At 34.7% G+C, this 26,372-nt stretch overlaps 1 protein-coding gene across 1 annotated transcript in view; it reads right to left on the bottom strand.

The window, feature by feature from the left end:
* Positions 1-11,011: 11,011 nt before the first annotated feature.
* The window catches only part of LOC106539805 (vomeronasal type-2 receptor 26-like), a 34,670-nt gene continuing 19,309 nt past the window's right edge, over positions 11,012-26,372 (bottom strand). Inside the window, exon 6 of the mRNA XM_087714622.1 lies at positions 11,012-11,913. Coding sequence (XP_087570748.1) covers positions 11,012-11,913 — 902 coding nt within the window. The remainder of the gene's footprint in view (positions 11,914-26,372) is intronic.

Below are 26,372 nucleotides of genomic sequence, written 5' to 3'. Positions count from 1 at the left end.
GCCCCTGGGTGGGGCCCGACTAGTAACCAATGCCAAATCCGGCGAAACAACTGGCCGCTGTGATACAATTGTATAATAATAATAATAATAATAATAATAATAATAATAATAATAATAATAATACTAATAAAAATAATAATAATAATAATAATAATAATAATATGAAACAAACCAGCTGATCTATGCAGCAGCATTCATAATCACAAAAGAATTGTTTTTGAAAATAGAAAAGAATCAAAGAGACAAGAAGAGGAAGCCTAAATGTAAAATTTGGTTGGAAATGAAGATCAAAAAATTTTGTGGAGACTTGAGCAACTTGAAGAACCAAAGGCAAGCTCAGCTAAAAAAACAAGCAGGTCAAAAGCAGCCTGGAAGTAAGATACAATTTGGAGAATAAAGAGATTTCGATAGTAATTGAAGACCTGAAGCAGAGGGTTGTTGCCATTGCTCAAAAGATCAAAAGGTATGAAAACCAAGTAACTCAATTCAAGGAAAACTCATAGTTCAGAGAAAATCAGCACCAGTTTTATAAAAGCTTAGAAAGTGGAGATGGAGTAACAACAAATGAAAAGCCTGATAAAGAGAAACCTCTGAAATTCTGGAAGAATTTGTGGGAAAACAACAAGAAGCACAACAGAAATGCAAAATGGATCAAACAGATTGAGGATTCTATTAAAGTGCATAAAATGGAAGATGTGAAAATAACAAATGAAGTGGTCCAAAGACAGTCAAGAAAAGTGCAGAACTGGAGTGCACCTGGACCAGATGAGTTACATGGCTTCTGGTTAAAGGCACTTACAAGTGTGCACAAAAGATTGACAGCCCAAATGAACCAGATCTTAAAAACACCTGAAAATCATGAATGGATGACAACTAGAAGGACATTTTTGATCCCAATAGATAAAGGAAAAGGAAAGGTCCCTGGAAATAGTAGGCCAATCACCTTTTTGCCAACAACATACAAGCTCCATACTGGTATCATTGCAAACCAAATTTATGGATACTTGGAAAGAAATAACTTGCTTCCTGTAGAACAGAAAGGATGCTGCAAAAATTCAAGAGAAACAAAGGACCAACTGCTGATTGACAAGCTAATCCTAAAGAATTCAAAGAAAAGACAAACCAACCTGTTCATGGCTTGGATAGACTATAAGAAAGCATTTGATTCAGTTCCCCATAGCTGGATCAAGAAATACTTGAAAATCTTTGGCATCAGCAGCAACATACAAAAATTCATGGAAACTTCAATGAACCTCTGGAAAAGGAAGCTTATAGCTAATGAAGAAGAACTGGGAGAAGTTGAAATTAAACAAGACATGTTCCAGGGCGATTCCCTTTCACCCCTACTTTTTATACTCTCAATGCTACCACTGACAATCATTTTGAAGAAGATGAACTGTGGATACGAACTTGCAAAGAAAGGACTGAAAATTTCGCACTTGGTGTACATGGATGATTTGAAGCTGTTTGGTAAAACAAAAGCTGAACTGAATTTAGTAATTAAAAACACAAAATAATTTAGCCAAGACATGGGTATGCTGTTTGGAATTGACAAATGTGCAACAATGGCAACCAAAGCAGGCAAGGTCATAGAAAATGATGGAATAGAACTTGAGAATGAAGAAATGATAAAGGCATTAAAACCAGAAGAAGTCTAGTAATAATAATAATAAATGAAGCTTTTTAAAGACAACTAAATCAAAAGCTGAATATAAGAAATAAGTAATTGAGAAGTGAGCTGAAAATTTGAAAAACAAAGCTATGCATAGCCAATACTTGAAAAGTATTGAAGGCAAAGCTGACCAAAAGCTAACTTGGAACTGGTTAAGATCAGAAGCACTGACAAAAGAAACAGAAGGCTTTATTTTAGCAGCTCAAAAACAAGCCTTAGCCACAAACTGCATGAAGGCAAAAATTCAACATGTTACCACTCACAGCAAATGTCGCCTCTGTAATGAGAAAGATGAGGCAGTCGACCACCTGACCAGTGGGTGTAGCAAAATTTCAAAAACTGACTACCTACAACGCCATGACTGCGTTTCTAAGATCGTTCACTGGAAATTTTGTCAAAAGTTTGGATTTGAGTACAGCAAAAACCACTGGGAACATCAGGTTCAGAAGGTTTTAGAGAATGAGAAAGTCAAGATTTTGTGGGACTTCAGAATTCAGACTGACAGGCACTTGGCCCACAATACACCTGACATAAGAATAGTTGAAAAGAAAAAAGTATGGTTCATTGACATTGCAATACCTGCAGATGCACAAATTGAAGATAAACAGCAAGAAAAAAATCACAAAGTACTAAGACTTGCAAATTGAAGTTGAGCAGCTGTGGAAAAAGAAATCATGTGTTGTCCCGATTGTAATTGGAGCCCTTGGAGCAATACCTCAAGGGCTACCTCGCTATTTGGAAATTTTAAATTTATCAGACTTGAACATTCTGATAATACAAAAAAACACTCTACTTGGAACAGCTTATATCCTCTGACGTTACCTTCACAGTTCCTAGGTCTTTGGTTAGGACTCGAGCTGTTGAGCTACCAACCAGTCCCAAAGGCCGTGAATCTCACCAAAGATTAACCAAATAATAGTAATATGTAATAGTTGTCATCGGGGCACTTGGACCATGTCCAAGAATTTTATAAGATACATCAACGGAACTGCAAAAAACGGTGCTACTCGGAACATCTTATATTTTAAGAAGGTACTTAGTTGATACCTAGGATGCTGGCAGAAAACCGTATCAACCATTAGCACCAGTCAATGTGATGCCTTTTTGAATATTCAGTTGTCTGAGTGTCATGTTTAATGAATAAAGTATAATAAATTAGTAATTAGTAATTAATGTTGAATGATGATTGGTGATTAGTAATTAGTAAAATTAGAAATTTGGAGAATGGAAGGAAATTACTATTTTTTTCCCATAGAAATAAATAACTGATGGACTAAACCTTCCCAAAATTTAAGTTTAAATGAAAAATTTAAAAGATTTTCATTTTATACGAAGATTAAAATTGAATTTTGCATTATATCCAGAGGCATTTTATCCTTTTTTTTGTAATAAAAAATTATCAGGAGGCTACCTTTTGAGGATAAAATCTTTAAATAGAAGAGAAAAAAATGAGAGAAATATCTTCAGGTATTATTATTTAAGTAATAAGGGTTTTTTTTCTTAGCTTTTCTCTAAGGAAAAATATTTTATTATATCTGTTACAAATATATGTGATTTATGAACTTTGTAAAAAGTGATTTTGCATATGTGAATAGTTCCCCTTTTAAATAAATATCCTTAATTCACTGAATATTTTATGATTGCACCACTGGACCATTTAATTTCATTTTTAAAAAATGTTTTATTAATATATGCTTTATTCGCTTTATGAAGGATAGATATATAATGTTTCCAAGTTACAGAAATGTAAAAAGATCAAATATTGCATAATATAATCTAATGATTCATTATAACCCCTACCTGTGGAACTTTGTAGGTTTTCAAGATATCTCCCAATAAAAGAGAAGTTTCAGAATAAAGAGCTCCAATGACTGCGACCAAGTTGTTCTGGAAGCCACATTTATAATTTGGGATCAGTCTCCTTAATGGTGAAAAAAGTTTCATTGTGGCATGATAAGTCCATGTTCCATCATAGCTTTCAAAAATATTGAAGCCCAAGGTGATGTTGGGCAAGATTTGAGGATTTTCATTGATCTCTTTTACAGCAAATATTAAAGCTAAAATATGCTGATAAAACTTAGGCTGAATCCTGCAATTAAAAAGCATTATAAGAGGTATTCTGTATCTGACAAAAAGTATTGTGACAAATGTATCATCTATTGAATTATTCTGTTCTTGAATGCAGTGCTTGATCTGTCTTGCCAATGGAATAAACTTTATCACAACAGCACAATGTCTCTCAAATTGTGACATGGTGGATTGACACCAGATCAGTTCACATTTCTCATAATATTGCCTTTTTTAAGCCTGACTCATTTTCTGGTTTATGCCATTTTTGGGTTCTACACTGTTTGTTGTTTTCTTTTTTTTTTGTAATTCTAGAAGCTGAAGAGAAAGACATGCATTTTGAAGTCCTATAGTCTTTCTCAGGAAAGACATTTAAATGACTAATAATATTTTCTGCCTCTTCTGACATTTTGAGGTCAACACAATGAAATGATGGCTGCAAGACGATTGAGAAGACTTTGGAAGATGGAGACATAATTAAAATATTTGCCACGTGAAGGTACCAGATAAGGTCATTAAATCTATATTTTTATATATAGAGAGAGGTATGCCATCTTATTGTTACTGAGCTACAAATGATTTTAAGAACCTATATTAATCTGACAGGGAATATATACTTTAGGTTATTAAAATGCACTTTAACTTTTAACAAAAATATAAATATTTTACTGCATAAGATGTCTTTCAAGATGGTATATAATGTAAATAAAAACCCATGATTTTAATATTTAGAACTAACATATTTTATCAAGTTTCAGCACATCTTAAATCTTCCCTGTGATAAAAAAATGAATTCTTTTTCCATGATAAAAATTGCCATTTTCTTCAAAATTGTTATTCCAATGCCAAATCCAATCAGTTAAGTGAGAAAAACTCCAATTAGCAAACTCATGCTTTAATCTGTTTCTATGTTGTAATAATAAATCAGCTAATTTAATTATTCCCAGAAATCCAGTGAAAATGAACAAGAATAAAAAGAATCACCATCTCATTAATGATTAACCTGGAAAATTTATGTATCTAACCCCATACCTAATTCCATTGCTTTGGGGGATTATTAGTCCAGAATACAATCTGGAATACTAATAATTATTATATAAAAATCTTACATGGGTTCTCTTATAAATGAATAGTGGGGATTTTTAGAAAAGGTAGCTGGATCTGGAGGCATGAAGACAAGAGAAGTAATAGCACCCATGATGAGGTCACCGGACTGGAAATAATTGTGAAGAATAGGGAGAGGATCATTAACCTTGCAATTTTTCAAGTCAGACTTGTAAACCATTGCAGTCAAGAATAGGAACAAAGCAATGAAGATCATTATGTCAGATATATGTCCACAATAGAATTGATTGGATAAAGTTTTAGAATCTTCAAGGTTACATAACAAGGAACTATGCAGTCACCCACTCCTCACAATGCTTGATTTCTTCTGAAACTCTGAAAACAAGTCCTAATAGTCCAGGAACTATTCTGATAGCATTTCACTATAACTAGACTAGCTCCAAATGGGAACTGCCAGAGATTTTATGTACTGCTCATAAACACTAATACATTTTGTTCTTGCTATTGCATAAATGTTCAATATAAGGGCTTTAAGTACAGCCATAATTCAGAATTAATAATAGTGCTGCTAATTATATATGGAGAAAAAATAGCAATAATTACATTTTTATTTCTCTATAGTATTGTGGAAAAAAAGTTTTCTCATGTGTAAATACTTATTATTTCAATCTGGCTAATAAACATCATTTTCAAAGAACCAACTTCAAAGAAATCCATTTATGAATGAAAGATATATTTTTTTTGAGGGAAAGAGAGAACTTTCCTTCTTTTTAGCAAATATACTGAGTATTAAGTCAGAATGTCCAGAGATGGCTTTGTCTCCAATTGTGGTGCAATTTCAGAACAAAGTTAATGAATGTAGAGGTTCAGGACCCTTCAATGGGAACATGTGCTTAAAAACACCACCATTTTTTTTGTAAGCGCCAATTTTCCAAAATTAGGTTTGATTCATGACCAAATCAGTTTGTGACCAAAGTTATGGAACATATTATGGTTGTGCCAGAGGTTCTACTGTATTCATGCATTTACATACTCTAATGTTGCACAGCCTTCATAAGTTTCTAATATAAATAAAATTAAATACAACATAAAAACCATAAAAAAGTAAAATTAACCTGGCTGGAAAATCCCATGCCTGTCTTGCTATTATTACTGACACACTTGCTGTAGTATTTGATGGCTAAAAGAAAAAAATATTGTTAAAGTGTGTATTATGTTCACTCCCATGTCTTGTCTGCTGCGTTGATTTTGAATTCATTAAAAGAGCTCATTTTACATCAAATCCCTCTCATATTATTCTCCTATGTTCAATAAACCCTAAGACACAGCATACTATACATGAAATTCCTGTAACTGTATATTTAGTAAATTGTGGAGCTGAGTTTATCCAATTAACTCAGTTTTTGGACTTGAGTAATCACATACAATAAAGGAAATAAAACTATGTAATTAAGGGTGTCATGCAGAAACAACTTTAGTTTTGATCAGTAAAATACCCTAAAAAAAACCTTTTGTTTTTTCAGGGTTTTTTAAAATGATTTTTCCATGGCACATCATAGTGTTACACATATTGTTTTGAATAAAAAAACAGCAGCTGCACATTTTTAAAAACCTACATTATTTTAAAATGCATTAAAAAAATAAAAGAAAAAAACCCAGCATACTAACCAGCAGGTAGAAACTCCAAGTCAATCCAAAATGATATAGATGTTAATACAAAGAACTGAGCAAATTAAAATGGTTAAATAGTCCCACGGAAAGAGTTTTCAAAGAAAAAAGAAGAGCACCCACACGAGCAGACCTCCAAACTCCGTGCCCCTCCCATCCAGAAAATCCAGGAAGTAACAGTTGCTTCCCTCTCTAGCTGGGTGTTTCCTCCTGCAGCTCTACGGTAATGGTTCATTTTTTTTTATAAAAGTGAGTAAGGGCGGCGGCGGGGTCCGTTTTCTTGCTTTAAACTTTTAATATCTTCAATGAAAGTACTGAGACAGAGAGAGAGATTAGTTAGACAGGGTGTCTTTTGTCTTGCCCTGGTTAGGATTTCTTAAGCAAATCCACTGGGCTTTCAACATGAAGCCAGAAAATCGGGACTTTTTAAAAGGCTGAGGGACACGAGAAAAATTGTTATAAAGTGTGCTTGTCACGCTGAAATTGGGTCATCTGGTCACCTTATTAAAGCTACCATACCTTTCATGGCAACACTATGACTAGGCCAAATAACATTGTTAAGCTCTCTGGATAAAATCCGGCAGAAGCTACTTAAGACAATCAACTTGGTGTGTTTAGAGCAACATTATATACTATAAAAAACTCACGATTGCCCTAAATCAACATGAAAGTTTATAAATCAACATTTCCTTTATATAACAGTTACTATTTAAGGCTAGTTTTTCTCAACTTTATGTCTGCATTCTGAGGGCATGAGTATATATAACAAACCAAAGTTTATGATATCATCAAGAGAGTAAAAGGATGAAGTGAAAATGGGCTGTCCATACAGCAAAAAGATTTGATGGCAGGTGGACCAAAACAATCATAGAATGAATCTCACTTGATAAAAAGTGTCTGCAAAAGAACCTAAAGCGAAATGAATCAACGACATTAGCAAGTATTGTGGGCTTCATTGGGAAAAGAAACGTCAAGACTATATTGGTTGGGAAAATGTGGAAGAGGGCCTTCATCCTGCAGTGGGCTGGCAATGGCTAAAATGTTGGTTTCATATATATTTATGAAAATGATGACAATTTTCCAATAATACATGGTATGTCAACATTTTTCTTGGTCTAGTGTTTCTTTTCCACGACATGTTTCTTGAGCTGAGATCCATAAAAGTATTTGTGGACCCAACTTAGATTTATATCTATTCGAAATGCTCAATATAACACATCTACTATGCTCTTTAAAATCCACGTTAATTTGAAATTAATCACACCCTAAATACCACTGCATCCAAATTTCAGGTCATGACCATCTAACTGTAAAAATGTCTAGTTTCTTGTCAACACTATTTCATCCAGACCAAACAACAAGCAACAAAATACAATTTCAAATCCAATAAAAGCCAGTCCACATCTTTCATTTTCATCTTGTTAAACTTTATATTTATCTTATCTTTTCCTTGCTATATAAAGTTAGATATAACTTTTTGCCATAATTCCCACAACAATGTCAAACTATTTACTAAGATCGTATTACTATCATTCTTCTTATCGTTCCTATTTGTTTGCATTTTTATGATTTATATTGTTTTGTTTGTTTCCTAGTATGAGTTGATTTCTTATTAGTAAGCTATGACTATCACTAAGTGTTGTATCTTATGATTCTTGATGAATGTTTTTTTTCTCTTTTCCTTTTTTCCCTATATTGTACACTGAGAGCATATGCACCAAAGATAAATTCCTTGTGTGTCCAATGACACTTGGCCAATAAAGAATTCTATTCTATTCTATTCTATTCTATTCTATTCTATTCTATTCTATTCTATTCTATGCTATGCTATGCTATGCTATGCTATGCTATGCTATGCTATGCTATGCTATTCCATTCCATTCCATTCCATTCCATTCCATTCTATTCTATTCCATTCCATTCCACTCCATTATCTTTAAATAATACATCAGTGGTATCATTTATAATCAGGTATTATCTGAAACCATAACATAATTCTTGGCAAAATATTCATAAAGATTCTCCCCAAAAGTGACAATTTAAATTTCTTTCATCTTAGTAAGTGCTTCTTAATTTCTATCAGTCATATTAGGGAGACCAGATAAGAAATTCAAACCCAGGAACCTAATTCTACTTTGCTGTATATTAGCAGAATCTTGTAAATATGAAAGTAAAATTCTCCTATTGACTTTTACAACTCAGGCCCTTCTGAATCTCTTACTCCACCTTATATATAACTGTGGTCTATCCTAGCTCTTATCTGACTATTCCCTAGGCAGCAAATCTTGGCCTGGTCAAGCAATGACTTAGTACATACCTACATCACCCTCCCACTCAGACTCATCTGCCTCTCTCAAGTTCTCAGGGGAAATGGTTATGGCCTCTGTCATTCCCATCTTCTCTCAGTTAACTCCCAAAATGGCACAAGGCATTCAGTAACTCCGCTGTGCCTACAGAGGTGGTTGCCACACCTTCATTGTGAATCTGATTGTCTCACTCAACCCCCAGCCCCCAAGCTTCTTGGTTATTTCTCAAGCCCTCTATTTGGTTGCTTCCATCTTCCCCAAGTTGATATCCCTAGGGTGTCATCTATCCCATAGAAAAAAATCATTTCGCTCATCTTGGTCAATGCCTAAGTACTGGAAGGTTAGTAGTTACCAAGAATAGGTTTTGTTTGGGTATTGGTTATGAAAGCAGGGCACCAATGGATGTACATGTACATCCATTGCTGCCTAGCATGGCTTCTCAAACTCTAGGTAACTTTCCAGTGTATCGAGTATTCAGGTCATTTCTCTCTGTGTTTAGTACCACCTTCATCTTGGAGTTTTCCTCCCTCTTCCATACATTTACCCATAGGGGAAAGGGAAGCCATCTGTGAACTCAGAATTCAGGGGACAACCACTTGCAGAAGTGAAGAGCGGTGGAATACATAGTGAACTTTCATTGATGCTGGCAATTTTAAATGAAATTCTACTGGGTTTATTTGCTTAGCAATTGGGAAAAGACCCAGATATGTTGAGTCTATTTTCTTAGACAGTTTTGTGGAAGTCACACACGCAAAAAAGCATCACATTCTCTTTTACATATCTTTCACCTTCTCTCGGTTTGTCTGCATCATAAGATAAGATAAAATAATATAAGATGAGTTGAGAAGAGAAGAGAAGAGAAGAGAACCTTTATTGTCATTTTTCATTGTCAGCACACTGGCACACATTAAAAGTGAAATTCTGTTGCCTACTCTCAAAGGAAAATATACAGTATATCTATCCATACCCATAGATACAACACATATACCCATGCCATTACATACAGGAGAGAGAGGGGGTAAGGGGGAGGGAGGGAGCGGGAGAGAGAGAGGGAGAGGGAGGGAGGGAGAATATTGATGCTGTACGGAACAAAACTGTAACTGAATCATTATTGCATTTTAGTAAGATGGAATCTGTATGTATCTTTCTATGTATTGAGATGGTCTGTATTTATTTTGTTAATATTTATCTGTTTAACAAGCTCAATATTTTTCAAGACTTCACTAAAAAAGGTCATATGCCAGGAATTCCTACAAAGAAGGTACATTCTGATTCTGTAAATAGCTTAGAGAGGGCTGTAAAGCATTGTGAAGCAGTGTATGAGTTTAAATGCTATTGCTACTGTGATTTCTATTTCTATTCTGTTCACAGTTGTATTAACTGGGAAATACAATTCCAGTAATACCTCCAATATAAACTTGGAAAATATACAGCATTGACAAAGCTAACAACATATATTCACAACATAAGTTTAACCAAAATCAAGCAAGGATGGTGTCCATATACTCAATATATCAATACATCAGAGCAAATACTAATAATTACAGTTTGATTTTTAAGATATAAATGTTTATAAACATTGTAAATCATGTGAAAATTATACAGAATATCAATAAAAACCTTTTCCTCACATTAAAGAATTAATTTATCTGAATTATCACAATTTCTAGTTTGGTATAAACAAATGGTTTCAGCTATTCTATACATTTTATAATATTTTCTAATACAATATAACAATTAACAAGGAAAAAATCTACAAAAAACCACAAGGTGCATTCTGTTTAAATGGGGTTCTTTCTAGTTCAGCTGATCCTTGTTTCCTGTCTACATATGGATCTAGGTTACAAGTCTAGATGCATCATAACACTGTCCTTTTTAAATAAAGATCCTAGCAACACATATACTCCTGATATACTTATCAAAGAAACAGAGAAAAAGAGTAGCTAATTTTAAAAGCTTCTTACAATCAATTGTTGATTTCTACAAATGTTACTGATATTTATTCAAATAAAATCATAAAATGTGAAAATACTATTCTACAACTTGCTTCATACTCTACCTATATAGGACAACAGAGACCAATAGATAACCCTACTACATTTAATGTTTAACATTTAGTATTCAATTTAATATTAAATATTCCACTAAAAATGAGCAGAAAATTTTCTATTCTACTAAATAAGTTGCTGAAGATTTCCAAAGGAAAAAAAAAATGAAATAACAGTTTCATTTATTAAGAGTTTCTCTTAATAAGTTGTTCCCTGTTGTTTAGCTCTGGCTTAAAAATAATTATATAACATTTGGGAAAATATATGCAGCCCAGCAATCCACCACTGGAAGTCAAAATAGAGAAAACCTCCACAGCGACCATGTATTTGCCTTTGGTGCTCAGGTAGGATGGAACAAAAGAGAGCCATACACTACAGAAGATTAGCATGCTAAATGTGAGACATTTGGCTTCATTGAAACTACTGGGAAGCTTCCTTGAGAAAAAAGCTACTGTGAAACTGGCGGCTGCCAGAAAGCCCATATAACCAAGAACACAGTAGAACATAGTAACTGAGCCTTCATTGCACTGCATTATTATTTCCTCAGTTTCTGAATGGTTATCAACATCAGGGAAAGGGGGATATGTGAAGAGCCACACCATACAGATGCCTGTCTGAATCAGTGAACAAGTAAGAACAATGTAGGTGGCCAGGCCTTTTCCCACCCATTTCCTCATTCTGGATCCTGGCTTGGTGGCCATGAAAGCCAAAACCACAGTGATGGTCTTTGCTAGAACACAAGACACAGCCACTGAGAAGATGATGCCAAAGCTAATCTGTCTGAAAAGACATATTATATTGCCAGGTGCAGCAAGGAACTGCAGTGAGCAAAGGAAGCAGAGAAGGAGGGAGATGAGCAGAATGTAAGTCAGGTTTCGGTTATTGGCCTTGACAATGGGAGTATGGTGATATTTCAAAAATGTTGACAACACCAATATTGTGCAAAAAGAAAAAGAGAGAGCCAGAATAACTAGACTTCTTCCCATTGGTTCTTCATAGGATAAGAAAGATATTCTCTTTGGAATACATGAATCTTGGTCTTTGTTTGGATATTGGTCTTCTGGACATTCAGAACAGTCATCCATATCTGTAAGAGGTTTTTTTTTTTAAAAAAAACTATTTTTATTCCTGTATTATAATTACATTATACTTTTTATTGTATATGATTTTAGTGTCTTTCTTCTTTTTCCATGATTTCATCCGTGGCACCAATACTTTCAGCTGGTTTTTGTACTTATTGCTATCTTTCAACATTTGGTATACTGGTTAATAAATGAAAATTAAGAGATTAGTAATAAGCTCATTAATTGTTTAGGATAAACTTTACTTAATAGCATAGTTTTAATACCAAAACTTTTTTAGTATAACTTTATTAGGTGATCAAACATTAGTATTTACTGTATCTCTATCTATATTGTTTATATTCAAATTCTTTAATAAAAATTTGAATAGAAACAATGGTTCCACCACAAATCTGCGGTAGACTAAAGCGCGCTTAACGAAAGCGCGTACGTGACGTCATCACAGCGTGACAAAAACGGCACGCTGTGAGTGGTAAACTTAAAATTAACGCGTAAATCTAAACATAACACCCCCCCAAACCTAACCCTAAACCTAATCCTAAGCCTAACCCTTAACCTAACCCTAAACCTAACCCTAAACCTAACCCTAAACCTAACCCTTAACCTAACGCTAAACCTAACGCTAAACCTTAACCTAACCCTAACCCTAACCCTAACCCTAACCCTAACCCTAACCCTAACCCTAACGCTTAACGTAACCCTAACCCTAACCCTAACCCTTAACCTAACCCTAACCCTAACCCTAAACCTAACCCTTACCTTTATGTGAATCAGCTTGCTTTAATTTTATTTTAATTTTAATTTAATTTATTTTTAATTTTATTTGTCGCGCTGCTGATGACGTCACGTACGCGCTTTATTCGGGCGCGCTTTAGTGGACCGCAGTTTTGATGGGTCACGAGAAACAATATACGTAGAGATAAAACTCCGAGTCTTCCATGCATGAAGAAGAATTTGATTGGACAGATTGAATAAATACTTAATATCCCAAGCTTACAAGTAAATGAAAATCTAATTGGTTTTTGGGAAGTAGAATTCCAAGATAGCTGATCAATTGTAGATAATATTCCCGTATTCCATATTTTCAGGTAGGTATGTGTGAAAAAAATAAAACCTTGACCTAATAAATTTTATTTTTGCTCTTAATTCATAATTTTTGGAAGAGAAAAACACTCATATACATGTGATGAGAGGCATGAGTGCATTTAATCATCGGCTGTTCTATATTAACTTGAAAATTGTCTAGAAACCCTAACTGTTTCAAAATGCAACAGCCTATATGATTTTTGGCAGGCCCAATTTTGCATATGTGTCTTCAAAATGGCTGCCAATTTTCTTCTGGATACAATTTAAGGTATTGGTTATTTTAAAGCCTTATATGGCTTGAGATCAGGTTATCTGAAGGCCTGTCTCTCCCTACTTACATCCACCCAACCCACCAGAGCAGAAAGGCAGAAAATATTGCATCTCTCCTCTTTTAAGGAAGTACATTTAGTTGGATCCTAAAGAAGGGCCTTCTCCAAAGTGGTTCATTCACTTTGTAACATCATTCCCTAGGTCCTACTTTGACACTCTTTCACAAGGTCCTGAACATCTGGTTTTGTCAATTAGCTTGAGGATGCCAGAGTAGGATGGGATTCATCAAGATGATTGCTATTACCAAGGAGGTGATGGGGTTATAGGGTTTTATTATTGTATATTGGGGTTTTTTGTAAGCCACCTAAGGTCACTGATAGTGAGTGGGTGGCCATATAAATTTTCTAAATAAATAAAATAAATAGGTAAATATTTTTTCCTGAAGGAATGATAAGAGATTGGTTTGTCATTAAACTACTGAAAAGTCTCTCAAGTGTTTCCAGCCCCTTAAAGCAAATGTTGTAAAAGATATGTTGATGTGCTCTGTTTTATCAGTTGATATAATGGGAAAGCCACGATGCTCAATTCAGGTAATACAATCCAAGGAAATTAAACTTCCCTTAATAACTCTTTCTCTTTTCTTTTTAAGAGAAAGTTGAGGGGAGAATTCTGTTAATAAATGCAGGTAGTCCTTGACTTACAACTATTTATTTCGCATGAGCATTATAATCAAAGTTATAATAGCCCTGAGAAAAGTGACATATGACCATTATTCATGTGTTTGACTGTAGCAGCATCCCCATGGATACATGATCAAAATTCAGATTCTTGGCAACTGGTTCATATTTATGACTCTTCCAATTTTCCAGGGTCATGTGATCCCCTTTTATGACTGTCTAACAAAGTCAACAGGCAAGCTAGATTCACTTACTAACTGAACATTCATTTAACAACTGTGGCAAGAAAGATCATAATATGGGGCAAAACTCACTTAATAACTGTCTCACAATTATCCATAAAAGAATATAACACAAATTCCATACTTACATATTAATGGATCTGCTTGGTATATCCTGTAGTATTACAATATCTTATTTCATAATGTTTCTTACCAATCAGTCTTGACATCTTCCCTTTAGGACATGGAAGACAATCAAAGCAGCAAAATTGTTTCCCCTCCTGCTTTCTCCTGAAATTACCAGGGAGGCATCTCTTAGTACATAGAGAAGTAGGCAATGTCTGGCCCAGAAAGAGGGAAATATATATATATATATATATATATATATATATATATATATATATATATATATATATATATATATATATATATATATATATATATATATATATATATATATATATATATATATATATATATATATATATATATATATATATATATATATATATATATATATATATATATATATATATATATATATATATTAGCATTCTTACAACCTATTTGCAAACAGAAAAAAATTACTATAAAAAATCATATGGTTCTTGACTCTACAATTAAGAGGTAGTCAGTTTACCAAGCAATTGATACATCTTAAATCCATAAGCAATAACAAGCAACTTTTAAATAAGTTCAAATCTCTCTGTAATGTGGAGTCCTTGGTCCTCTTGGAGCTTGGTTGTATTCTTAAAGTTGTTTACGTACTCGGTTAACTAATAACTCAAAACATATACTACAATTAAATCATAAAAACATATTAAAACATTAAAAGTAAAAAAAAAAAACATTCCTAATTGATGTAAGCTAGATATCTGTCTCATTAACAATATAGTCAGGGGATGGTTCTCTTGGTGTATGTAGCTCCCTAGAATCAAAAACATAACCAGTTTTTAAGAGCTTTATGAAGGGCTTGGTGCCATTGTAATATTGGGAGGATGTTCCACAGAAGAGGGGCCACCGCAGAAAAGCTAACCTTCTAATCCCTGTCAGCTGACATTCTTTGGCTGATGGAATGTACAGGATGCACATCCAATTTTAACTGGCTGGTTGGTAGAAAAGACTATAAAAAAATTCAGACACCTGGTCGAAAGTCATGTAGAGCTTTATAGATAACCACCAGAACCTTAAATTTCATCTGGGAACAAACTTACAATCAGTGTAGCTGACTCTGAGGAGTGAAATGCTTTAGGTGTGCCAGATATCAGTGACTTGTGGTCAGCTTTAGGCCTGGTGAGGCACTTTTTAGACTTGTGGACTTCAACTCCCAGAATTCCACAGCCAGGCACGATCAGTTCCGATTTAAAGTGACAGCATTTTCCCCCCTTGCAAAATAAGTTTTCCCATTCTTTTTCTTCTCCCTGCCCCACCTTCCTCCCTCTCTCCCTCCCTCCCCACTCTCTCAAACAGACACACGGACACAGAGAACTTTGATCTCTCTCTCATTCACTCACTCTCAAACACAAACACAGAAGTTGGATTGGATATATTTTCCAAAGGCTTGAAAGCAGTTCCTCTGCCATACCCCCGCTTCCCCTGCTGCCTTCCGATCAAACTTTTTGAATTCCTCCCCCCTCCCCACACATGCACCTTTTCCAGCTGTTTTAGGGACGATTTCAACTCTGCTTCTCCCTGCCCTGCCCTGCCCTCCCCTCATGAAAGGCCAGAGCTCTGTCAGACTGAACTAGTTGCTCCCAGAGAACTCTAAAAAGCCTCTAAAAATGCTCTTAACAGGAGGCGAGAGAATACATGCCTCATTTGCATAAGGAATTTTTTGCTTGTTAACCCTTGCTTAACTCTTAAAAGGTGAAAAATTCCTTATGCAAAAGAGGCCCCTAGTTCTCTGGCCTCCTTCTATGGTTAACACAAAGCACTGTTCCATGTCACTGTGAATCTGGCAGCAACTACCTTGGCTTTAATTATTTTTAAAAAATCTTTAAAATTCTTTTTCTTTTCTTCATGACTGGTGAGGCCACACCTCCCTTGCCTCTAGTGACTGCACGTCCCTGCCAGATATATAGAACCTGTTATTACCCGTGCAGCTGCATTCTGCACCAGTTGAAGTTTCCAAATGGTCTTCAAGGGCAGAACCTCGTAGAATGCGTTACAGTAGTCTAATCTAGAGGTTACAAGGGCATGAATTACTTTGATCAGGGCCTCATGGTCCAGATATGGATGCAACTGGTGCAACACTCAAATGTGTGCAAAGGCCCTCCTGGCCACTGCTGCCTCCTCTTCCCTCGGTGACATTGCTTACAATTTTTTTCCGGATTTATGCCACTTCAAAATCATCATACCCAACTTTACAACCTTTGTAACAACTGCAGTTGTTAAGTGAATTAAACAGTCATTAAGTATATCCAACATTGAATGCTTGTCAGAATCTATGTGACAAAGTCACAAATGATATTCACATGACCCTAGGATGCCGCAACCATCATAATTATATCTCAGTTTCCCAGCATCCAAATTTTGATGACAATTGTCAGGAATGTTTCAATGATAAGTGTGAAGATCCGTCATAAATTACATTTTTCAGTGCCATTGTAACTTTGAATAGTCACGAAATGAATAGCTGTAAATCAAGGACAAACATATATTAAATAACATCCAGATATAATTATCTGCATTCACCAACCTACTTGGTTGAAAGTTTTGTGCCAGATGATGGCTTCATCATGAATGATGAGCTTTTTGCCCTCAGATGTCCAGGGATTCAGTTTCCCAACTTTTATTCGATGGAAGGACTGGTTGGGGAATGTGACCCAGTTTATAACATCAAATCCTACTATCAGTTCCCTCTGCTGATCAAACAAAATCTCATCTCCAACACTGTTATTAAATGAAATGCTTTTTAGAAACTGGTGGAGCTGAATATCAAATAATACATAAGAAATGGTTATAATGTCATTAATGAGTAAAAATGTCGTAATATGTAACAGCATCTCATTAAGAAATGTCCAATATTCTGATATTGAACATTATATTTTTTCCTGAATACATTGCAATTTTCTTAAAGATTCCATATTCATCTAAAATGGTCTCACAATAGTCTACAATTCCCTGTCACTTTTTATTTAATGCAGATCAAAAGAAACATTTTCTGCCTTCCAATAGAAACGTAATTAGAATTGAGAATCTGGAATAATTTCTGAAAGTATGGATGGCTTGGCTTGAAAGGGCTCACTGTCTTCTAAGAAGCTTCACAGATGATTATAAGAAGCTTAAGGAGACTTGATGCGTATCAAGAAAACATTACATCTTTTCATGAGTGCAACTTCCTATTAGAAGAATTTAACCTTTCAGATTATGAATGGACTAACATCATGTTATTCTGAGATATTCATACATAGAAGGAATGTGTTAAGGTTTTAGCTTGGGTATAGCTTTTTTTCTTTTTGGCATCAAGATTTAGAATGTGTTGGAGATCTTCTAAAAATCAAATGTCACAAAATAGTCCACATATAGTGTGGAAAAATGTACTTTTGAATTTATTTTCAATGTATTCTTTTTCCTAATGTGCATGATATTTTTGTCTTGATTTTATTATTTTACATTGTCTCCTTTTTCTTACTGGTATTTTATTGTATTTCATTAAATTAATAAAAACAATGTTGGACATTGTTTTTGTTTCAGAGATAGGAAAAACTACAATTTCTGTCTTCTGAAACGTGCATAATTTTTTAGTAAGTTTGTATGTCTATGAAATTGTACTGGAAGTCATAATATAATAAATCTAATACCAATGTATTTACTATGCATATATAAAGACTATGAATAGATTAAAGGATGAGAGCTCAAGTCTATACCTGCCATGAATGCTGAATCTGAAGATTTAATTTTTCTCTCCACAGGTTTCTTTCCTGTTTTTGTTTAATCTGCAGGGCATGTAAAGTATGAGCTACAACATACACTGCATTGTATATATTGTAACTGTGTCCAGTCATGCTCATTTCAAAAAAAGCACTTGGGATGTCCTCCAATTTCTCCTTCAGAGTACAGAGGTCACCATCATTGTCATTCACCAAGGGACTGGGAAAGGAACAGTCAAATGCATGTACCCACACATCTTTGATAAAGCCATCTTCTTTTGATGAGAAATGGTCCCTTGCCTGAACAAAATGTTGAAATCCAGGAATTTCATTGGAATGAACTGAAAAGGACAGGGACCCATGAATATCTCGAATATCCCAGCTCTTTTGGTAAAACACTGATGAAACATCCATCTGGGAGGCCATGATCCACACCTTACCTTTAGGCTCTAGGGACACTAGTTCCATTTTTGGAAGCTGAAGCAGTAACCTCAAATGCAGAAGTGTTCTTTCATAGACAATCACTGCTTTGGCTTTGCTGTTCATTGAAAAATAATATGTTTCTGTTAGCCATTCTATATCATCAGAAAAGCTGCTGATATAAATTGGTCTTATCTTTTTTAGGAAGGCAATACAAATGCCATGAAGAGGAAAGAGTGAAAATGTCATTCTCACAAATCTTCCATTATCATCTTCTTTTGCAAGAATCCCAACCCAGGTCCATCCAAAGTGCAAAAGCAGATAACACAAACCTTTGTATTCATAACTTTCATTAGGAACCATTTGATAGAAGGAAAAAGAATCACTTTGATCTGGCATCTCCGGATATGACCCATATATTATCTATAATAATAATAATAATAATAATAATAATAATAATAATAATAATAACAACAACAACAACAACTCCGCCGTTGCCGGTCCCAAGCCCGGATAAGAAAGGAGGAAGGTTGGGATCAGGTTGGCATCTGGTCCCGTAAAAAAACCCCCGCCAACCCATACAATATGGTGAAAAAAACGAATAAGAATTCCATAAGGCATCGGTCGTCGCGCGGGTTAACAAGGGCCGCGGCGGATGTTGGGGTCCCTGGACATCCGTCGACAAGTGGGCTACAAGTGGACCAGCCAACAAAACGACAAAAATATAGTGCAGATGAAAACCGTGCCATAATGGCCTGTTACTACAACTCAGAGCCAGAAAAAAGAGGATATTTAAAGCGAATGTATGAATTATGGAAACAACAATATCCAGATTCAAATGTTAGTGAACAACGACTAGCAGTTCAAAGGCGATTTATTATACGGAATAAAGTGTTTAGTGAAGTTGAACATGAGGAAATTCAGGCAAATTGCAAAACCCAAAAAACAATATCACAAGCGGAAATAACTGATATTCAAGACACAACTAAAGACACTATAGTAGAACTCCCAGAAGAAGATCTCGGGGAGGAAATAACATCACCACCACTAGAACCAGTTATCACTGAACCAACTGATGAACTAACTCAAAAACAAAAAGAATTGAAGGATAAGATCATGGAGCATTTTCTGCTTAATGAGGAAAGGCAACGTTTACCATCACTAAAAACTGTACCTAAGAAAATTTTGGCCCCTATCATGAAAATGGTTAATGCAGTGTTTTCAACAATTGAACCGGGATCCATCTTGGAAACAAACCAGTTAATGTACAGCGCAGCTGTAATAGTCACTAATGAACTAGGCATTAAAATTAAAGTACCTAGTCACACAACAGAAAAAGCATCAAAGCCAAAGTGGAAAATCTGTTTAGAACAAAAAATCAAAAAATTAAGGGCAGATGCTAGTAACTTAAAGAACATGCATGAGCAACGGCTTAAAAACAACAAAATCATAGATCGGCTAATCAGAAGATATAGATTGGATACAAGAAACATCAATGAAGCTGTAGAGATTGTAAAACAGCGGATAACAGCAACAGCTAGAAAAATTGAAAGATATGAGGCACGAATCATCCAATATAAACAAAATCAGCAATTTCGATCAGACCAACGGCTTTTTTATCAAAGTCTTAATGTGAATGGTGACACCAAAAGTGAAAAACCAGAAAAACAGGCCACAGTTGAATTCTGGAAAGAATTGTGGGAAAATGCAAAGGACTACAACAAGGAAGCAAAGTGGATACATGACTTTGAGAAAAGCATTGGCAACAAACAAATGCAAGTATTAGAAATAACAACTGAGATGATCAAAAATCGAGTTAAAAAGGTAAAGAATTGGACATCACCTGGAAAGGACCAATTACATGGTTTCTGGCTCAAATATCTGACCAGTTTACATGCAATATTGGCCAGGCAACTGAATGAAATTTTACAAAAGGGCCAAATTGATGAATGGTTGACAACTGGAAAAACATACTTGATTCAGAAAGATGCAACTAAAGGAACAACACCTGAAAACTACAGACCAATAACATGCTTGCCAACAACCTTCAAATTACTCACAGGCATTATTGCAGATAACATGATGGATTATTTAGAAACAAACAACATCTTGCCAGTAGAGCAAAAAGGCAACAAAAGAAGGAGCAGGGGCACAAAAGATCAGCTTCTAATTGATAAAATGATATTAGAAAATTGTAAGAACAGAAAAACGAACTTGAATATGGTCTGGATTGATTACAAAAAGGCATTTGACTCACTGCCACATAGTTGGATCATAAAATGCTTAGAAACAACTGGCATTAGCAAAAATATTACATCCTTTACTGAAAAGGCGATGAAACAATGGAGAACTGAGTTGGCAGTAGGGAATGAGATCTACGGAATGGTTAATATCAAGCGAGGAATTTTCCAGGGTGATTCACTTTCACCTCTTCTCTTCATCATCGCAATGATCCCACTATCAGTAATCTTTTAAAAAAAATGAAATTAGGCTACCAAACAGCCAAAGAAGCTGAAATTTTTTTGCATTTACTATATATGGATGATTTGAAACTCTATGGAAAGTCAGAAACAGAAATCCAATAATTGACAAACACAGTCCGAGTATTCAGCACCGATATTTCAATGCAGTTTGGCATGGAAAAATTTGCTACTGTATCCATAAAAAGGGGCAAAATCACTGCATGTGAGGGAATTGAAATGCCCAATGGCCAATTAATTAAATGCAAAGAAAATGAAGCCTACAAATACTTAGGCATTCTGCAGTTGGATAACATCAAGCATGGAGATGTAAAAACTGTTGTCAGGCGAGAGTACACCAACAGAGTTAGGAAAATTTTGAAATCTAAATTGAATGGTGGAAATACAATCAAGGGTATAAATACCTGGGCAATACCAGTTATAAGATACACAGCTGGTATAGTTAACTGGACACAAGCTGATTTGGACCTTTTGGACCGAAAAACCAGGAAACTAATGACAATGCACTACAGTTTACATCCACGTGGTGATACTGATAGACTATATCTGCCCCGAAAATCAGGTGGCAGAGGATTATTACAAGTGAAGCAAACAGTTGAAGAAGAAAAACATGCACTGGCTGATTATTTAAAAGAAAGTCAAGAACATCTATTAATCGAAGTAAAGAACAAAAATCTACTGAAGGCCCAACAGACGAAACAAGAATACAGAAAAGATGTGATAAAATCAAGAATGGAGAGTTGGCAGAACAAAGCACTGCATGGCCAATTTCTGGAAAAAATAAAAGATAAAGTGGACAGTGAACAAACTTGGTTATGGTTAACAACAGGTACATTAAAGAAAGAAACAGAGTCACTAATCCTGGCTGTGCAAGAACAAACTATCCGCACAAATGCCATTAAGGCCAAAATCGAAAAATCCTCTGATGATGCCAAATGCAGACTTTGCAAAGGAGCTGATGAAACTGTTGATCACATACTCAGTGCCAAATCCGGCGAAACAACTGGCCGCTGTGATACAATTGTATAATAATAATAAATGAAGCTTTTTAAAGACAACTAAATCAAAAGATGAATATAAGAAAGAAGTAATTGAGAAGCAAGCTGAAAATTGGAAAAACAAAGCTATGCATAGCCAATATTTGAAAAGTATTGAAGGCAAAGCTGCCCAAAAGCTAACTTGGAACTGGTTAAGATCAGAAGCACTGACAAAAGAAACAGAAGGCTTTATTTTAGCAGCTCAAAAACAAGCCTTAGCCACAAACTGCATGAAGGCAAAAATTCAACATGTTACCACTCACAGCAAATGTCGCCTCTGTAATGAGAAAGACGAGACAGTCGACCACCTGACCAGTGGGTGTAGCAAAATTTCACAAACTGACTACCTACAATGCCATGACTGCGTTTCTAAGATCATTCACTGGAAAATTTGTCAAAAGTTTGGATTTGAGTACAGCAAAAACCACTGGGAACATCAGATTCAGAAGGTTTTAGAGAATGAGAAAGTCAAGATTTTGTGGGACTTCAGAATTCAGACTGACAGGCACTTCGCCCACAATACACCTGACATAACAATAGTTGAAAAGAAAAAAGTATGGTTCATTGACATTGCAATACCTGCAGATGCACAAATTGAAGATAAACAACAAGAAAAAATCACAAAGTACTAGGACTTGCAAATTGAAGTTGAGCAGCTGTGGAAAAAGAAATCATGTGTTGTCCCGATTGTAATTGGAGCCCTTGGAGCAATACCTAAAGGGCTACCTCGCTATTTGGAAATTTTAAATTTATCAGACTTGAACATTCTGATTCTACAAAAAAACACTCTACTTGGAACAGTTTATATCCTCTGACGTTACCTTCACAGTTCCTAGGTCTTTAGTTAGGACTCGAGCTGTTGAGCTACCAACCAGTCCCAAAGGCCATGAATCTCACCAAAGATTAACCAAATAATAGTAATATGTAATAGTTGTCATCGGGGCACTTGGACCATGTCCAAGAATTTTATAAGATACATCAACGGAACTGCAAAAAACGGTGCTACTCAGAACATCTTATATTTTAAGAAGGTACTTAGTTGATACCTAGGATGCTGGCAGAAAACCGTATCAACCATTAGCACCAGTCAATGTGATGCCTTTTTGAATATTCAGTTGTCTGAGTGTCATGTTTAATGAATAAATTATAATAAATTAGTAATTAGTAATTAATGTTGAATGATGATTGGTGATTAGTAATTAGTAAAATTAGAAATTTGGAGAATGGAAGGAAATTACTTTTTTTCCCCATAGAAATAAATAACTGATGGACTAAACCTTCCCAAAATTTAAGTTTAAATGAAAAATTTTAAAGATTGTCATTTTATACAAATATTAAAATTGAATTTTGCATTATATCCAGAGGCATTTTACCCTGTTTTTTGTAATAAAAAATTATCAGGAGGCTACCTTTTGAGGATAAAATCTTCTAAGTACAAGAGAAAAAAATGAGAGAAATATCTTCAGGTGTTATTATTGAAGAAATGAGGGATTTTTTTCTTAGCTTTTCTCTAAGGAAAAATATTTTATTATATCTGTTACAAATATATGTGATTTATGAACTTTGTAAAAAGTGATCTTGCATTTGCTAATAGTTCCACTTTTAAATAAATATCCTTAATTCACTGAATTTTTTATGATTGCACCACTGGACCATTTAATTTCATTTAAAAAAATATTTTATTAACTTATATGCTTTATTCACTTTATGAAGGATTGATAAATAATGTTTCCAAGTTACAGAAATGTAAAAAGATCAAATATTGCATAATATAATCTCATGATTCATTACAACCCCTACCTGTGGAACTTTGTAGGTTTTCAAGATATCTCCCAATAAAAGAGAAGTTTCAGAATAAAGAGCTCCAATGACTGCGACCAAGTTGTTCTGGAAGCCACATTTATAATTTGGGATCAGTCTCTTTAACGGTGAAAAAAGTTTCATTGTGGCATGATAAGTCCATGTTCCATCATAGCTATCAAAAATATTGAAGCCCAAGGTGATGTTGGGCAAGATCTGAGGATTTTCATTGATCTCTTTTACAGCAAATATTAAAGCTAAAATATGCTGATAAAACTTAGGCTGAACCCTGCAATGAAAAAGCATTATAAGAGGTATTCTGTATCTAACAAAAAGTATTGCGACAAATGTATCATCCAATAAACTATTCTGTTCTTGAATGCAGTGCTTGATCTGTCTTGCCTATGGAATACACTTTATCACAACAGCACGATGTCTCTCAAATTGTGACATGGTGGACTGACACCAGATCAGTTCACATTTCTCATAATATTGCCTTTTTTTTTTTTAAGCCTGACTCATTTTCTGGTTTATGCCATTTTTGGGTTCTACACTGTTTGTTGTTTTCTTTTCTTTTTGTAATTCTAGAAGCTGAAGAGAAAGACATGCATTTTGAAGTCCTATAGTCTTTCTCAGGAAAGACATTTAAATGACTAATAATATTTTCTGCCTCTTCTGACATTTTGAGGTCAACCCAATGAAATGATGGCTGCAAGACGATTGAGAAGGCTTTGGAAGATGGAGACATAATTAAAATATTTGCCACGTGAAGGTACCAGATAAGGTCATTAATCTATATTTTTAGAGAGAGAGAGAGGTATGCCATCCTATTGTTACTATGCTATAAATGATTTTAAGAGCCTATATTAATCTGACAGGGAATATATACTTTAGGTTATTAAAATACACTTTAATTTTTAACAAAAATATAAATATTTTACTGCATAAGATGCCTTTCAAGATGGTATATAATGTAAATAAAAACCCATGATTTTAATATTTAGAACTAACATATTTTATCAAGTTTCAGCACATCTTAAATCTTCCCTGTGATTTAAAAAAAAATGAACTCTTTTTCCATGATAAAAATTGCCATTTTCTCCAAAATTGTTATTCCGATATCAAATCCAACCAGTTAGTTAAGTGAGAAAAACTTCAATTAGCAAACTCATGGTTTAGTCTGTTTCTATGTTGCAATAATAAATCAGATAATTTAATTCTTCCCAGAAATCCAGTGAAAATGAACAAGAATAAAAAGAATCACCATCTCATTAATGATTAACCTGGAAAATTTACGTATTTCACCCCATACCTAATTCTATTGCTTTGGGGGATTATTATTCCAGAATACAATCTGGAATACTAATCATTATTATATAAAAATCTTACATGGGTTCTCTTATAAATGAATGGTGGGGATTTTTAGAAAAGGTAGCTGGATCTGGAGGCATGAAGACAAGAGAAGTAATAGCACCCATGATGAGGTCACCGGACTGGAAATAATTGTGAAGAATAGGGAGAGGATCATTAACCTTGCAATTTTTCATGTCAGACTTGTAAACCATTGCAGTCAAGAATAGGAACAAAGCAATCAAGATCATTATGCCAGATATATGTCCACAATAGAATTGGTTGGATAAAGTTTCAGAATCTTCAAGGTTATATAACAAGGAACTATGCAGTCACCCACTCCTCACAATTTCTGAAACTCTGAAAACAAGTCCTAATAGTCCAGGAACTATTCTGATAGCATTTCACTATAACTAGACTAGCTCCAAATGGGAACTGCCAGAGATTTTATGTACTGCTCATAAACACTAAATTTTGTTCTTGCTATTGCATAAATATTACATATAAGGGCTTTAAATACAGCCATAATTCAGAAGTAATAATAATGCTGCTAATTATATATGGAGAAAAAATAGCAATAATTACATTTTTATTTCTCTATAGTATTGTGGAAAAAAAGTTTTCTCATGTGTAAATACTTATTAATTCAATCTGGCTAATAAACACCATTTTCAAGGAACCAACTTCAAAGAAATCCATTTAGGAATGAAAGAACAGTTTTTTTGAGGGAAAGAGAGAACTTTCATTCTTTTTAGCAAATATACTGAGTATTAAGTCAGAATGTCCAGATATTGTTTTGTCTCCATTTGGGGTGCAATTTCAGAACAAAGTTAATGAATGTAGAGGTTCAGGACCCTTCAATGGGAACATGTGCTTAAAAACAATTCTAATTTTTAAGGAGCTTGACAGATAGTCATTGTAAAACAGTTTTGGTTTCTAGATTAAATGGAAAGTTATCCCTTTAATTACTTCTATACTAAGCTCATGCTGTTTTCAGAAAGCCACTATTCTACAATAATTGGCAACCAGTAATAAAAGATACAAATTAGTCCAAAAAAAGGATCATGTTACTGATATCCATTCTTTTAAGCAAATCTGTTTGCTTAAAGCTACCATACCTTTCATGCAGGGGTGGGTTTCTCGCCCCGTTCCAACCGGATCGGTTGGAACGAGGCCGGCGGCGTCCTCATGCACGCACGCGGCGCGCACGTGCACACATGCGGCGTCCTCGCGCATGCACGCATGCGGCAC

This window comes from Thamnophis sirtalis, unplaced genomic scaffold (assembly GCF_051295495.1).
Source record: "Thamnophis sirtalis isolate CommonGarterSnake01/CBP01778 unplaced genomic scaffold, rThaSir2_p1.2 scaffold_4, whole genome shotgun sequence".
Lineage (NCBI taxonomy): Eukaryota > Metazoa > Chordata > Lepidosauria > Squamata > Natricidae > Thamnophis > Thamnophis sirtalis.
Note: the sequence above shows the minus strand (reverse complement) of the source record. Positions and strands in the feature narration are given on the sequence as shown.